Genomic DNA, 17,319 nt, shown 5'->3' with positions numbered 1-17,319 from the left:
GTTTGATTAGTGAATACTGTGATAATGATAAGCACAGAGGGTCTTGGGACCACAGAGGAAGGGCATCAGCCGTTTAGTTGCCTCTCTTGACTCTAGAATTATCTGTATTCCAGTCCATTCCACATTCAGCTTATCTTCCATTGTCATTGCTTCCTTCATGTCCTTTTTCTGATCAAAAACATGATTTCTCCTTAATCCATCCCCCTTTAGTTTGTCTCTTCTCCCTTTCATTTTTCTAACTTTGTTCCATGCTTAATGTTCCACCTTAAAAGGAACCTTCTTTTCAATCTTGGCTCCTGGTACTGCCCCAGAAGTGTGCCATATCCATTTCCGGTATGGTTCCTTTTGCCCTCCTCATCCACTTATTCAAATCCTAGCCATTTTCTAAGGTCCATCTTAGTTCCTACCATTGCTTCAAAACCTGTGAAGCTTGTCTTATCATCTACTTTTCTCAGCCCTATAAGCACACTATTTATAATATACACTGCCTTACATTGTTAGTGTTATTTTTTTCTTCTCAAAAAGATTGTAAACTCTTCAGATCAGACATCTCATTATGTGATGCTTTTGTATCCTTCATAGAGCCTAGCACAGTGCTGAGCTCAAAAAGTAATTGTTGAATTTCAGTAGTATGTTAGTAGGGCATTCCACCCCCTCCAATATTAAGGATTGATGGACATGAGATTGAGATTATATATTTGTTTGATCTGCTGGGGAAAGGATGTCTTTGCCTAAAAGATATGCTTTTATTTTGCATAAAAATGTAAATTGAAAGACAGGAGGAAAAAGGAAATTCATTTACTAAATTCTTTTGTCTTTTCTCTGAATGCCTGATATCACTGGAGGTAATGGAAAAAACACTTGGCATAAGGGACATGGGTTGAGACTGGCTGTGTCATTTATTGTGGAGCTCTGAGAAGAGCCCAAACCCAAGTCTTAGCTTCCTCATCTGTAAAATGGGGTTAATATTACTCAAGATTGTGGTGAAGATTAAATAATGGGTATGGAATGCTTTGTGAACTTCAAAGCAATGTGTAAACCCTACCTAGTTTTGTTGTGCTCCCATCTTGATAGTTGTGAGTTTGTATTTTACAAAAATACGGATTTCTATATGGTATGTTTTGTGATCCATTGATAGTAACTTCTCTGATATTTCCAGGTCAGACTGGTTTCTTGCCTCTGAAGAGGAGACAGACTTCTTTCCTAAAAAAGTAATGAGTATGTTATGATACAGGCCACTAGGAGGGATACCTAACCCAGACTTGGGAGTTGTCAGGGCATGCTTCCTGGAGGATGACACTGACATAGAAGCTCAGACCTGAAAGATGAGTAACATTGGCCAGGGAATGATATAAGGGAGGGAATAATAAGGAAATGAAAGAGAAAGAAAATAGCTACACTCTGGGAACTGAAAGAAGCTTCATTTGGCTGGCTCTGAAATTGAATCTTACCCTGTACTTAGATCTGCTAAAAATGAGTATATGTATTCATTATTGTCTCTTTCGATTTTAACTCTTTCATAGAAATGATCTTCTGGTACAACTGAATAGAATTTATTTGCAGGGCGCTAACATCTCTTCCTTGTCTAGTATAGATATATTTTACTTATTAGAGCCAGAGCAAGAATTGTTTTCTTTAGACATTGGTCCATTTTATTAATTGTGTTCTCTTTAGCCTGCGATTACTCTATAACTACCAGCTGCCTCCTTCGTGTCCTTTTTGCAAACTGTTAGGAGAACTGGAAAGTTGGTTTTGGAGTTTTTGTTTGCTTTTGTCTATAAAAACATTTACTCTGGCATGGTTTGAGGTATTTGGGTTGTGTTTATAAGGTGGGGACACCTCATTTCTGCTTCGTTTAGGAAGAATGGGGAGAAATCTGAGAAAATGTTAGGGTTGGGAATTCCAGAATAGAGAGAACCTCCAGAATGGCACCTGGCATAAATAAACCCTCAGTAGATAGATAGCTACTGGACAAATGAATGTACTGTGTTGGTATAGGCAGAACACATTAAGAGAAAAGAAGATGAAAGGAGATGACAGACTGCTAGGTTAGGGTCTATAAGCTGACAATTGGGAAGCAGGTCTCTAAGAAAACAGCAGACATCCATAAGGAGGCAGGAGCTTAGATGTACAACTTATCATCAACTATGCTTTGCTCAGGGAAGCTTCAGTATCACATAATTTTATAATCATGTATCAGAACTTGGTTAAAACCTTAGTAAACTTCATTCAGCTTAGTCCTCATAAACAAAAAATACTCCTGCTGATCCCCTATAAACCATATGGAAGATCTGAGGGATATTTACAGAGAGAGAGGTAAGGACCTGAAAAATAGACCACCCTCAAGCACTGAGCTGAAGGAAGAAGACTAACAGGTACAGTGTTTGGCTCAAGACTTGTGAAAATGCTATTCAAAAACTTGTGGGGAGAATCAGCTTTCAGCAGACCATTACGTCATAGCAGCATTTTTCTGTAATAATTGAAGAAGGTAATTAAGGAGAGGGGTATTATAATTATTGTTACCAGGGTTTTCAATGCCAGTGAAATTGGTTGGTACTGGAAACACAAGCTGACGATAACATTTAGTCACTGATTTTCTTAATAACTCCCCCCCCGCCCCCACTTTCTACTCTGTTTTTCTATAAGATCATGGTTTGCCAGTTACAGAACTTTTTCAGATTTGTAACTTTCATGGTCAGCAAAAAATTCCTGTATACTGTAGAGCTCTGCTGCCTAAAAGAGAAGTCAAAGAGATCTCAGTAAGTAATTAGGGGAATGTATTTTGGAATATGAAAAAAAGATAATTTATAATGTTTCAATATGTAAGTGCTTAGGGGTGACCATGTTAGAAAACTTAATGAGGTATGAATGCAAGAGCAGAAACTATGGACTGATGTAGGTATGGTATTGATGACCCATATACCATGAGTGCCACTGATCTGATTTTCCAAAGTGAAATAACTTTTAATGAAAAGTATAGTCTCGAGCAGAAGCCAGAAGAACTACAATCCTGCAGCCTGTGGAACAAAAACCACATTCACAGAAAGATAGACAAGATGAAAAGACAGAGGGCTATGTACCAGATGAAGGAAAAAGATAAAACCCCAGAAAAACAACTAAAGGAAGTGGAGATAGGCAACCTTCCAGAAAAAGAATTCAGAATAATGATAGTGAAGATGATCCAGGACCTCAGAAAAAGAATGGAGGCAAAGATCGAGAAGATGCAAGAAATGTTTAACAAAGACCTAGAAGAATTAAAGAACAAACACACAGAAATAAACAATACAATAACTGAAATGAAAACTACACTAGAAGAAATCAATAGCAGAATAACTGAGGCAGAAGAACAGATAAGTGACCTGGAAGACAGAATGGTGGAATTCACCTCTGCAGAACAGAATAAAGAAAAAAGAATGAAAAGAAATGAAGACAGCCTAAGAGACCTCTGGGACAACATTAAAGGCAACAACATTCACATTATAGGGGTCCCAGAAGGAGAAGACAGAGAGAAAGGACCCGAGAAAATATTTGAAGAGATTATAGTCAAAAACTTCCTTAACATGGGAAAGGAAATAGCCACCCAAGTCCGGGAAGTGCAGAGAGTCCCATACAGGATAAACCCAAGGAGAAACATGCCGAGACACATAGTAATCAAATTGGCAAAAATTAAAGACAAAGAAAAAGTATTGAAAGCAGCAAGGGAAAAATGACAAATAACATACAAGGGAACTCCCATAAGGTTAACAGCTGATTTCTCAGCAGAAACTCTACAAGCCAGAAGGGAGTGGCATGACATATTTAAAGTGATGAGAGGGAAGAATCTACAACCAAGATTACTGGATCTCATTCAGATTCGATGGAGAAATCAAAAGCTTTACAGACAAGCAAAAGCTGAGAGAATTCAGCACCACCAAACCAGCTCTACAACAAATGCTAAAGGAACTTCTCTAAGTGGGAAACACAAGAGAAGAAAAGGACCTACAAAAAACAAACCCAAAACAGTTAAGAAAATGGTAATAGGGACATACAAATCGATAATTACCTTAAATGTGAATGGATTAAATGCTCCAACCAAAAGACACAGGCTCACTGAACGGATACAAAAACAAGACCCATATATATGCTGTCTACAAGAGACCCACTTCAGACCTAGGGACACATACAGACTGAAAGTGAGAGGATGGAAAAAGATATTCCATGCAAATGGAAATCAAAAGAAAGCTGAAGTAGCAATACTCATATCAGATAAAATAGACTTTAAAATAAAGAATGTTACAACACACAAGGAAGGACAGTACATAATGATCAAGAGATCAATCCAAGGAGAAGATATAACAATTATAAATATATATATGCACCCAACATAGGAGCACCTCAATACATAAGGCAACTGCTAGCAGCTATAAAAGAGGAAATCGACAGTAACACAATAATAGTGGGGGACTTTAACACCTCACTTACACCAATGGACAGGTCATCCAAAATGAAAATAAGGAAACAGAAGCTTTAAATGACACAATAGACCAGATAGATTTATTTGATATTTATAGGAGATTCCATCCAAAAACAGCAGGTTACACTTTATTCTCAAGTGCGCATGGAACATTCTCCAGGATAGATCACACCTTGGGTCACAAATTAAGCCTCAGTAAATTTAAGAAAATTGAAATCATATCAAGCATCTTTTCTCACAACAACACTATGAGATTAGAAATCAATTACAGGGAAAAAACCATCAAAAACAAAAACACATGGAGGCTAAACAATATGTTACTAAATAACCAAGAGATCACTGAAGAAATCAAAGAGGAAATCAAAAAATACCTAGAGACAAATGACAATGAAAACACGACAATCCAAAACCTATGGGATGCAGCAAGAGCAGTTCTAAAAAGGAAGTTTATAGCTATACAATCCTACCTCAAGAAACAACAAACATCTCAAATAAACAATCTAACCTTACACCTAAAAGAACTAGAGAAAGAAGAACAAACAAAACCCAAAGTTAGTAGAAGAAATGAAATCATAAAAAACAAAGCAGAAATAAATGAAATAGAAACAAAGAAAACAGTAGCAAAGATTAGTAAAACTAAAAGCTGGTTCTTTGAGAAGATAAACAAAATTGATAAATCCTTAGCCGGACTCATCAAGAAAAAGAGGGAGAAGACTCAAATCAATAAAATTAGAAATGAAAAAGGAGAAGTTAATGGACACCACAGAAATACAAAGCATCCTAAGAGACTACTACAAGCAACTCTATGCCAGTAAAATGGACAACCTGGAAGAAATGGACAAATTTTTAGAAAGGTATAACCTTCTAAGACTGAACCAGGAAGAAATAGAAAATATGAACAGACCAATCACAAGTAATGAAATTGAAACTGTGATTAAAAATCTTCCAACAAAGAAAAGTCCAGGACCAGATGGCTTCGCAGGTGAATTCTATCAAACATTTAGAGAAGCACTTAACACCCATCCTTCTCAAACTCTTCCAAAAAATTGCAGAGGAAGGAACACTCCCAAACTCATTCTATGAGGCCACCATCACCCTGATACCAAAACCAGACAAAGATATTACAAAAAAAGAAAATTACAGACCAATATCCTCATGAATATAGATGCAAAAATCCTCAACAAAATACTTGCAAACAGAATCCAAGAACACATTAAAAGGATCATACACCATGAACAAGTGGGATATATCCCAGGGATGCAAGGATTCTTCAGTATACACAAATCAATCAGTGTGGTACACCATATTAACAAATTGAAGAAGAAAACCCGTATGATCATCTCAATAGATGCAGAGAAAGCTTTTGACAAAATTCAACACCCATTTATGATAAAATCTCTCCAGAAAGTGGGCATAGAGGGAACCTACCTCAACATAATAAAGGCCATATATGACAAACCCACAGCAAACATCATTCTCAATGGTGAAGAACTGAAAGCATTTCCTCTAAAACCAGGAACAAGACAAGGATGTCCACTCTCCCCACTATTATTCAACATAGTTTTGGAAGTCCTAGCCATGGCAATCAGAGAAGAAAAAGAAATAAAAGAACTCCAAATTGGAAAAGAAGAAGTAAAACTGTCACTGTTTCCAGATGACATGATACTATACATAGAGAATCCTAAAGATGCCACCAGAAAACTACTAGAGCTAATGAATTTGGTAAACTTGCAGGATACAAAATTAATGCACAGAAATCTCTTGCATTCCTGTACACTGATGATGAAAAATCTGAAAGAGAAATTAAGGAAACACTCCCTTTTACCATTGCAACAAAAAGAATAAAATACCTAGGTATAAACCTGCCTAGGGAGACAAAAGACCTGTATGCAGAAAACTATAAGACACTGATGAAAGAAATTAAAGATGATACAAACAGATGGAGAGATATACCATGTTCTTGGATTGGAAGAATCAATATTGTGGAAATGACTGTACTACCCAAAGCAATCTACTGATTGAATGCAATCGCTATCAAATTACCAGTGGCATTTTTACAGAACTAGAACAAAAAATCTTAAAATTTGTATGGAGACACAAAAGACCCCAAATAGCCAAAGCGGTCTTGAGGGGAAAAAATGGAGCTGGAGGAATCAGACTCCCTGACTTCAGACTATACTACAAAGCTACAGTAATCAAGACAATATGGTACTGGCACAAAACCAGAAATATAGATCAATGGAACAGGATAGAAAGCCCAGAGATAAACCCACACACCTATGGTCAACTAATCTATGACAAAGGAGGCAAGGATATACAATGGAGAAAAGACAGTCTCTTCAATAAGTGGTGCTTGGAGAACTGGACGGCTACATGTAAAAGAATGAAATTAGAACACTCCCTAACACCATACACAAAAATAAACTCAAAACGGTTTAGAAACCTTAATGTGAGGCCAGAAACTATAAAACTCTTAGAGGAAAACATAGGAAGAACACTCTTTGACATAAATCACAGCAAGGTCTTTTTTGATCCACCTCCTAGAGTAATGGAAATAAAAACAAAAATAAACAAATGGGACCTAATGAAACTTAAAAGTTTTTGCACAGCAAAGGAAACTACAAACAAGATGAAAAGACAACCCTCAGAATGTGAGAAAATATTTGCAAACAAATCAGCGGACAAAGGATTAATCTCCAAAATATATAAACTCGTGCAGCTCAATATTAAAAAACAAACAACCCAATCCAAAAATGGGCAGAAGACCTAAATAGACATTTCTCCAGAGAAGACATACAGATGGCCAAGAAGCACATGAAAAGCTGCTCAACATCACTAATTATTAGAGAAATGCAAATCAAAACCACAGTGAGGTATCACCTCACACCAGTTAGATTGGGCATCGTCAGAAAATCTACAAACAACAAATGCTGGAGAGGGTGTGGAGAAAAGGGAATCCTCTTGCACTGTTGGTGGGAATGTAAATTGATACAGCCACTATGGAGAACAGTATGGAGGTTCCTTAAAAAACTACAAATAGAACTACCATATGACCCAGCAATCCCACTACTGGGCATATACCCAGAGAAAACCATAATTCAAAAAGAGTCATGCACCCCAGTGTTCATTGCAGCACTATTTACAGTAGCCAGGACATGGAAGCAACCTAAATGCCCATCATCAGATGAATGGATAAAGAAGATGTGGTACATGTATACAATGGACTATTACTCAGCCATAAAAAGGAACGAAATTGGGTCATTTGTAGAGACGTGGATGGATCTAGAGACTGTCATACAGAGTGAGGTAAGTCAGAAAGAGAAAAACAAATATTGTATATTAACGTGTATATGTGGAAACTAGAAAATGGTACAGATGAACCAGTTTGCAGGGCAGATATTGAGACACAGATGCAGAAAGCAAACGTGTGGACACCAAGGGGGGAAAGTGGAGTGGGGGGTGGTGGTGGTGGGATGAATTGGGAGATTGGGATTGCCATATATACACTAATATGTATAAAATGGATAACTAATAAGAACCTGCTGTACAAAAAAATAAAACAAAATTCAAAAAAAAAAAGTATTGTCTCCTTTTCATTTACAAGGCAGGTACAGTCCTGAAAAATATGATTTTCTTTAGGATTGTGCAAAAAAGGCTTTCTATTTTAAAAATGGCCAGAAATTTCCAGACTCTCTCTTAAACTTCTGAAATGCCCATGGAGTCTCTGATGCCTTCTTCCATACTTTGAGAATCACAGTGTTCTAATGTTCTATATTAAGATAGCACTACTGACCAATTAGCGTAAGTTTTTTTAATTAAACATTTTATTAGTACTGGGCTTATTTTGAGCTATTTGTATTTTCTCTGCCTGTCTTTTGGGAACAACCATGTGTTTGTGAACCAACTGGTCATTGATATTCTTTTTATGGAATAGAGTGTTACTCCTGGTGAAATAAAGATCTGAGTGTAGCTAGAATAAAAAATACTGGTGAACATATGGGAAATATAAAAGATTTTTTCTTATTTTTAAATCTCCTTAAAAGATAAGTGGCTTTTAAATCAAAAATAATACAATATAGGGAATTCCCTGGTGGTCCAGTGGTTAGGGCTCCGTGCTTCTACTGCAGGGGGCATGGGTTCAACCCCTGGTGGGGAAACTAAGATCCCACAGATCTCACAGCACAGCCAAAAAAAAAAAAAAAAAAGTACAGTATATTACGTTGTTTCTAACTAATTTAAAAATAAAACTATGACAGCAGCTCAAAGAATGGATGGGAAGATGAAGGTATATGCTTTCAAGGCTCTTAAAATACACATGAAATGGGACAATATCCCTTGAAGATTGACTGTGTTAAGTTAAAAGATGCATATTGTAAATTGTAAAGCAACCACTGAAAAACAACAAAACAAAACCCAAAGAGGTACAGCTAATAAGACAATAAAGGAGATAAAATGGAATCAGAAATATTCAGTCCAGAGAATTCAGAAAAAAAGGAAAAAAGGAAAGTCATTGTCCCTGAAGCAAGATCAGATCTGTTCTGTCGGCTGGCTGCTTTTACTCCCTCCTCCCAGAGCTGTGCGTGAGAAGATGGCCTATATTTCTTTTTATTCAAAGGATTGGCAGCCTTTTTGAAGAACTCAACTTTCTTTGTATTGGAAGTCTTTTGCCAATACTCAAGATGTCTCTCATTCCCCCCTCCCCCCCACCTTGCTACTCTTCTATTTTACAGCCCCAGGTTTATAAGGTACCTATCTCTGTCCCTTCCCTTTGGCACTCCAGGTGGGAAAGCGTCAGTGTTTTCACTTTGTCCCTAACTTCTGTACTTGCCAATCCAAGATGTTGCATAATAAAGGTAAAGTGGGATGCATTGATCTTTTATTTTTCTGTGATGTCTCAACATACCTTACCCTTTCTCTTTCCCCTGAATTCAGAGACATGAAAAATGCTGTAATTGGAAACAACAAGCAGAAAGCCAACCTCATTGTTCTAGGAGCTGTTCCAAGGTAAGTTTGCTGTCATCCCCTTTTCTGCTATTCATACTAAGTTTTGAATGTATTTCTCATTCTCAACCATAAGACCTATCTTTTTTCTGTATTGTCTGTTCTTATTTTTTTTTAATAAATGCTTTGAAGTATATGAAGCATCTCTTTAAAAAAAATTAAGGTACCAGGGAATGGAATATGAAACAAATGTATTAATACTTCTTAGAGGTTCAGGAAGATCATTGACCCTGCAATAAAAGGATGTGTTGTGTAGATAAGCAGTGTACACCAGCCTGAATCTTCCCTGTCTCCTTTGCACTCTGGCAGTTTTTGTATGATTGGATAATAATTTATTAGGATTCGCAAAACCTTTTTGAGTTTAAAAAAAATTCTTGGTTTTTTAACCCTGATTTTTTAATTTCTAATTTTTCGAATTTGCTGGTTTTTAAGTTAACATAGAAAGTTTGATTTCTTCTGATGAAGCTAATAAGCTTCCTTTTGGTAGACAGTGACAGTTGTATAACTTCCTCTTTGCCTTTGCTACCCAGAACTAAGTTTTATGTGCAATTGCTGTAAGTTTTTCATTCAGAATTTTTTAATGTTTTGGGTTTTTCTCTTTCTTCTTTTCTATCTTTTAATATAGGATTAATGGTTTTATTGTTTTTAACGTGATTGACCTTTGGTCACTATAAAGCTGTCAGCAGCCTTTCTTAGGGAATTAGTGCTCAGTATATATAAATATGCTTTAGAGAACATGAAGGTTCTACATTAGAACATAAAGGAGATGGTCATAAGTGGTGGATTGTTAGAATTTGGGGAGTATTTATTTGTCAGGCTGGCCTGGAGTAGAAATAGGATCTTCTGATCTCCCTAACAGGAGGACTGGAGAAAGAAGAGAGCTTCCCTTGCTTGAAGAGCAGCACAAGGACTCTGAATATTCCCTCTAGGCTAGATCTCTGTGATCTCTGAACTGCAGTATTGGGTATTCAAGGTCCTTAAGATCCGGCAGCACTTGGCTTTGGGAGTCTTCTTATCCTGGAGTGGCAGATAACGTGGACTGTGGTGCTGCTGTTTCCACAGAGATCACTTGTGGACAACTTTCAGATTCACAGTTCTGATAAACTAAGATTATATGATAGTTCTGTTGCTCAAAATGAAGAAAATCTCTTTAGATCCACCCCCACTCTATATTCCATTATTAAAGTAACAGCTTATATAAAAATATGACCATTTCCTAGCCCTCCATAAGCTCGCCAACCATATTTTCAGTGTGTGGGCTGTATTGGTAGCCTTTTTCTGTAACATTACTTTTAGCTAATGTTTACTTTTAAGTTTTTTAGTCTCTTCTGTTTATTAAGTTCTTTCTTTTTAGATTATTGTACTTGCTTCAGCAAGAAACCTCAAGCACAGAGTTGAAAACCGAATGTGCAGTGGTATTGGGAAGTCTTGCTATGGGTACTGAAAACAATGTTAAGTCTCTACTCGATTGCCATATTATCCCTGCCTTACTGCAAGGTATGTAAAGAAGTCATTTTTATACAAGTAAAAATTAGAATCAGTTTGCAGAGTTTCAAATATGAGTTGAAAGGATGAGTCTCAAATCTGTTTTCTATTAATAGGACTACTGTCCCCAGACCTGAAGTTCATTGAAGCTTGCCTCCGATGCCTGCGCACCATCTTCACCAGTCCCGTTACTCCAGAGGAACTACTGTATACAGTGAGTTTTAGGTGTTTTTGAATCATCAGTTACATTTTACTAACAGCGCACTTCTAATTTATTGGGTTGACCAAAAAGTGCCTTCAGTTTTTAAGTAAAAATGAAAGACACATTTTTCATTTTCACCAAGAACTTTATTGAACAGCGTATTCACCCTTTTGTTCCACTACCTTCTGCCGTTTTTCAGGCAACTTCATAATTCCATCTTCCCAAAACTTTTTATCTTTTTGAGCAAAGAACTGGTCCAGGTGCCTTTTACAGTCTTTCAGGGAATTGAAATTTTTTCCATTAAGAGAATTTTGTAAAGACCTAAATAAATGGAAATCTGAATGTGCAATGTCTGGTGAATATGGCCGATGAATCAGAGCTTCCCAGCCAAGCTGTAACAGTTTTTGCCTGGTCATCAAAGAAACATGCGGTCTTGCGTTATCCTGATGGAAGATTATGCATTTTCTGTTGACTAATTCTGGACGCTTTTCGTCTAGTCCTGCTTTCAGTTGATCTAACTGGGAGCAGCACTTGTTGGAATTAATTGTTTGGTTTTCCGGAAGGAGCTCATAATAGAGGACTCCCTTCCAATCCCACCATATGGACAACATCACCTTCTTTGGATGAAGACCGGCCTTTGGTGTGGTTGGTGGTGGTTCATTTTGCTTGCCCCATGATCTCTTCCATTCCACGTTATTGCACAGTATCCACTTTTCATTGCCCACCACAAATTGTTTTAAAAACGGAACTTTTTCATTATGTTTCAGTAGAGAACCGCATGTGGAAATACGGTCAAGAAGGTTTTTTATTCTTAACTTATGTGGAACCCAAACATCAAAGCGGTGAACATAACCAAGCTGGTGCAAATGATTTTCAAGGCATGATTTGGATATTTTGAGTATGTTGGCTACCTCCCACGTGGTATAACGTTTATCGTTCTCAACTAATGTCTTGATTCAATTGCTGTCAACTGTTCTACCCGACCATGGAGTAACGTCCAGCAAGAAATCTCCAGCACAGAACTTCACAAACCATTTTTGACATGTTCAGTCACAGCATCTTCTCCATACACTGCACAAATCTTTTTTTGCGTTTCAGTTGCATTTTTACCTTTCTTGAAATAATAAAGCATAATATGCCGAAAATGTTGCCTTTTTTCTTCCATCTTCAATATTAAAATGGCTACACAAAAATTCACCAATTTTGATAAGTCTTTTTTTAAATGCACACTGATATGACAGCTGTCACATACAATCTAACAAAATTGTTTTCAATAAAGTTAAAGACAGCAAAGTGCTACTGGAGCCATCTTAATGGAAAAAAACGAACGAACCTTTTGGCCAACCCATATTTAGCATCTCGAAACTGATCTTAACTGTGATAACTGTGTTGTAGAAAAGTCTCAAGAAGTGTTTGAAGTCTTGCTAATTTGCAAATATCAAACATTCTAGGCTTTGTAAAGAAGTGAAAGATCGTCTCAGATCTTGAGGAATTTGTAAGCTGTTTTTTTTCTTTTGGTTTTTGTAAAAAGACCCTTCTTAATTTCCTAATAGGTACAAATTAAGGAGTATATTTAATGCACTCACTATAGGTTAAATCCAGTAGAATAGGCTTTGTAGAGAAGGTAGAATTCGACCTGGTCTTGAATAATGGATAAGATTTCAAGGAGCGGAGAGAAAAGAAGCTGTTCTAGGAAACATCTGTGTAAGAGAGAATATGCAGGACAGTGGACAGAATAGTCTAATGCAGGAAGGGAATCCGTGTTCATTTCGGCTGGAGAGGTGAACCAGAAGCAACTTGTTAGAGGCTTACTTACCAGGCTAGAATCAGAGTATGTGTGAGAGAATCTAAAGATCTTTAGAGTCATTCAGTGGTTTTCAAAAACTTCAGGGAGTATTAGGGGGTGTTTTTATCTGTTGATTACTTGGGACTTTCTTAATAAAAATTATCCAGACTAGTATTTTTCAAACTCTTATCCACAGTCCACAGTAAGAATGATATTTTCCACTGCCATACTGTGTGTGGGGGGGTGGAAAGGGGAGGGGGTGAGGGGTGGTGGAACATCCTGAGATAGTCTTCACAAAACAGTTCCATAAATGTGGTGCCTTCTGATTTCTGTTCTATCCTTTTTCATTAAAAAAAAATGCTGGTTGTGATTCTCTGAGCTGACACACAGAATGTCAGAGTTTCAAAGTGGACACACAATGAATCAGAGATCTTGTCCAGAATCATGTTTTACAAGTATTTCAAGAATATAAGCAGTCAAGAGGCACAGGCAAAGCAGGCAGGGAGAGGGAACATGCCCACGTGCCTCCATAGTTTGTTTTTCCTACATTAGGCCCTTGCTCCTCTGGCTTGTAATGATGCATAAGGTCTGTGAGGTTTGTGGGTCACCTCACACAGCAGGGAGGCTCTAAATTATGAAACATCTCAATTTTATACCTCAGGGATTTGTGCAGCATTCTTCAGGGAGCTGTGCCTCATAAATCCAAAGACTGTTTACTACACTGGTTCTCAAACTTGAGCATGCACCAGAATTACCTGGAGAGCTCATTAAACACAGAATCCTGGACTCTACCTACAGAGTTTCTGATTCAGTGAGTGTGGGGTAGGGCCTGAGAATATGCATTTCTAACAGGTTTCCCAGTAACTTGAGATGCTACTGGTCCACAGACCACTCTTTGAGAACCACTGGTTAACTGTAAGCACTTCTAAAATGTGGACATCCTCCTCAAAACATTCCACATAGAAGGGCTCTCCATCTGTTTTCCTGAAAGTCCAATTGTCATGTTTACAAAGAAATTAAACCAATCACCCATCTTCTTTACCCTATAAGTTTCTCCCCAACCCCCGGCCCAGTAATGGGGGAGAAATAGATCCTGGTTAACTGATTTAGCTCCTTCCTCCTCCCTCTCTAAACTGATTTCATGACCCACTAATGGATTGTGGTGCATAATTTGGAGAACACTAGTCTACACAAACTTCTTTACGTAAGAAAAATTAAGACACAGGGACATTAACGTGACTTTCACAGAGAGAATACCTAAATTGTGAAACAGTTTTATCCCTCAGAGACGGTGGAGAATCCATGAAAAGTGTTAGGTGGGACAATGACAGAGAGTAGTATTTAGGTGTAACTGACTGACATCTGTGAGTTGGATTGTGTAGAGGCCAGCTACCATGGCAACTCAGGCACTAAACTAAAGACAGCACAGTCCTGTTGAAGAGGGCAGGATGTCTAGTTTGCAATCCTGTTTATCAGATGGGTGACTGGGGAAGTTATGTAACTGTTCTTTGCCTTGTTTAATCAACCATAAACTGCAGATATATAACACAGTTGGCAGAAAGGACGCAGGTGTGAAGAAATGAGATAGGGGCTATTGTCACAGGAAAACTGAGGGGTGAGAGAGCAATGGAGGAAAGGAATGAGGTGGAAGTAGTTTTAGGAGCGTAATAGAGGCTCTTCCTCTCAATTGCTTCTTCTCTCTCAGCTGTTACCTACTTCCCTATCATCTGTCAATGGAACCACTGTCATCGTTATTCCTGCCACCCCAACCCCGCATCTGTAAAATAGATGCATACTTTACATTCTCATCTCTTCCCTTTTTTAAATGAATTTAGTAGCTGACTTTCTTTGAAATTTTCTGAGTGTTGTTTATTTTTTTTGTCCATGCCACGCTGCTTGCGGGATCTTAGTTCCCTGACCGGGGATCAAACCTGGGCCTATGGCAGTGAAAGCGCAGAGTCCTAACCCCTGCACCTTCAGGGAATTCCCTCATTTTGTTTTTAAACTGCTTATGACAACACAGGGTTATACTAACAAGCAAGGGGAAAAGATTCTACTTGTAGGCATCAACAACCTATTTTCCTACTTAGCTTTTATGGATCTTGAGCATTCTTTTCTTTCTGAGGGAAACCCCAAATCTTGTTTATCCCAACAGTGGTATTCTGGTATTCTTTTAAGTTTCCTTCCTTGCCCTCTGTTGTCTTTTGTCAAAGGGTGGTCTGTGGACCAGCAACATCAGGTATCAGTTGGGAGCTTGTTAGAATGGAGAATCTTAAGTCCTACTCCAAACCTAGAGAATCAGAATCTGTATATACAGAATGTCCCCTGGGAACATACACGCAGTGCACATTCATATTTGAGAAGCATTGCTACAGGACTTGTGTCAGCATTGACTAGGCGGCTTGAGCTAAGTCTCCTTTACCATCTGTGGTTCAAGCCAAATATTATTTCAACGTTTAATTCTTTTTGCACTCAAGAAAGAGGAGATTTTTGGAGAGCCCTGCAGCAGGTTGGGTGGATTCTTCTGTCTTGTCCTATACCATCGTGTATGTTGTGAAGTGTCAGTAGTAGGCAGAGAGTGGGCTATAAGTGAGAAGTTGCTATTATATAAATTGTGAAGATTGAAATTAGCTAACTACAGTTGTTATGAGTGTTAACCTGTTGCTGATACTTACCAGAACATCTCAGAGATCAAAATTGTCAACTTTTATTTTAATACAGTAATTCCTCCTTATAAGCAATGCATTGTTACATATCTTACTAATATGTCACATTTTGGTTTCAGAATAGATTTATGTCAAGTCTTATTGAAATGATTTTGTTTTATTGTGGGGATGTAGGCTGTTTATGGGAGAGAAATTGAGAATTTCCTGTTCTTGTATTTTGTTGTCAAGGATGAAAATTGAAGCCCCTTTCCTTGTCCTTTGCTTAGACAGTTTTGATTGCCGTGTTGCTTCTGTGTTGTGTTCCTTAAAGAGACTTGATTTACTGTCATTAAGATAAGAGGCTTACATATGTATCTGCTCGTGGAAATCATTTGTTAGAGATACTTACTGTGTTTGAGTTCCTTGTTGCTGTGCTCTTCTTCCCTTTGACTCCAGGATGCCACAGTGATACCGCATCTCATGGCGCTGCTTAGCAGGTCCCGCTATACCCAGGAGTACATCTGTCAGATCTTCTCACACTGCTGTAAAGTAAGAACCAGAACAAATGTTCTCTATAATATAAAATCTTGCATGTCCTCAGGAGATGTGCCTTCTGTGTGTATCCTCCTGTAGTTAATCTATACACATATAAGCAGACTTATGTATGTATTTTCCCCTCTTTTTTTTTTTTGACACAAATGGTAGCATACCATACATACTGTTCTGCACCTTGCATTTTTTACTTAACATCTTGAAGGATATTCCACATCAGTACATGAGGAGTTTCCTCATTCTTTTTTTTTAAACAGATGAAGAGTATTTTATTGTATAGATGTACAATAATTTATTCAACCAGTCCTCTATTGTTGGGCATTTAGCTTGTTTCCAATCTTATTTCACAGCAGTGATGCAGCAAATACCCTGTATGTAAGACATTTTATAAGAAACAGAATTGCTGAGTCAAAGAATTGTGCATGTGTAGTTTTACCACATGTTGTCTTATATTGGAGGTTATACAATCTTATACTCCTACCAGCAGTATATGCTCATGACTGTTTTCCCACACCCTCAGTTTCCACATTGTTGGAAATTGTTTTAAGTGATCTCTTATAAGGAGAACTAAGAGAGATTCTTCTCTCCTCTTTGTTGAGAGGAATTTCAGTTATTAGAAGAGCCTGAACCTAAACTGAAGAGTGCTATGCAGTGCTACTTATTTTGCTTCATAGTTTACATATTGAGTGTACTCTTTTGATAACCATAATTTGATAACTTTTAACCAAGTCATTGTTTATATTCTGATAAGTTTTTCAGGACAGCATTACTTACCTGCTTATCACTTATAATGCAAATATAAAATGAGTTTGGGGAACTATAGGAAAGAAGGAAAAGTGAACAACTGCGTACTAAACTAAGAAGATCACAGATCTATGCTATTTTAGGACAGTTTCCAAAATATAACTTAAGTCAGTTCCTTTCAGAAAAAGTAACTATAGATTATAACTAACTACAGATTATAACTTAAAACCCCTCTCAAATCCTAGCTGTCATAGCCTATTCTATTCTATATATAAAGACATTTAGAATTTAAGATTTTTGTCAAAAGTCGCTGAAGTTTCTCCTCCTGGATTGCTTTGTGAGCATGTAAGCCAACTTATAGGACCAGGGTTGTCAATTCCTTACTCTCTTGAGGTGGGCAAAGAAAAGCTTTGAGAAAACAATTTCCAACATTAAATGATGTCTTATAGCC

At 37.5% G+C, this 17,319-nt stretch overlaps 1 protein-coding gene across 6 annotated transcripts in view; it reads left to right on the top strand.

Annotated features, from left to right (window-relative positions):
• Positions 1-17,319, top strand: part of ARMC8 (armadillo repeat containing 8) — a 106,858-nt gene that overhangs the window by 27,751 nt on the left and 61,788 nt on the right. For all 6 annotated transcript variants that reach the window (XM_022582582.3, XM_089911105.1, XM_089911104.1 and 3 more), the window contains 4 exons: positions 9,386-9,457; positions 10,809-10,951; positions 11,056-11,153; positions 16,029-16,121. In XM_022582582.3, coding sequence (XP_022438290.1) covers positions 9,386-9,457; positions 10,809-10,951; positions 11,056-11,153; positions 16,029-16,121 — 406 coding nt within the window. The remainder of the gene's footprint in view (positions 1-9,385; positions 9,458-10,808; positions 10,952-11,055; positions 11,154-16,028; positions 16,122-17,319) is intronic.

The sequence above is a fragment of the Delphinapterus leucas genome, chromosome 4 (assembly GCF_059928025.1).
Source record: "Delphinapterus leucas isolate spDelLeu-1000000601 "Yukka" chromosome 4, BTC_Dleu_Yukka2, whole genome shotgun sequence".
Taxonomy (NCBI): Eukaryota; Metazoa; Chordata; class Mammalia; order Artiodactyla; family Monodontidae; genus Delphinapterus; species Delphinapterus leucas.
This window is presented reverse-complemented; position numbering and strand designations above follow the sequence as displayed.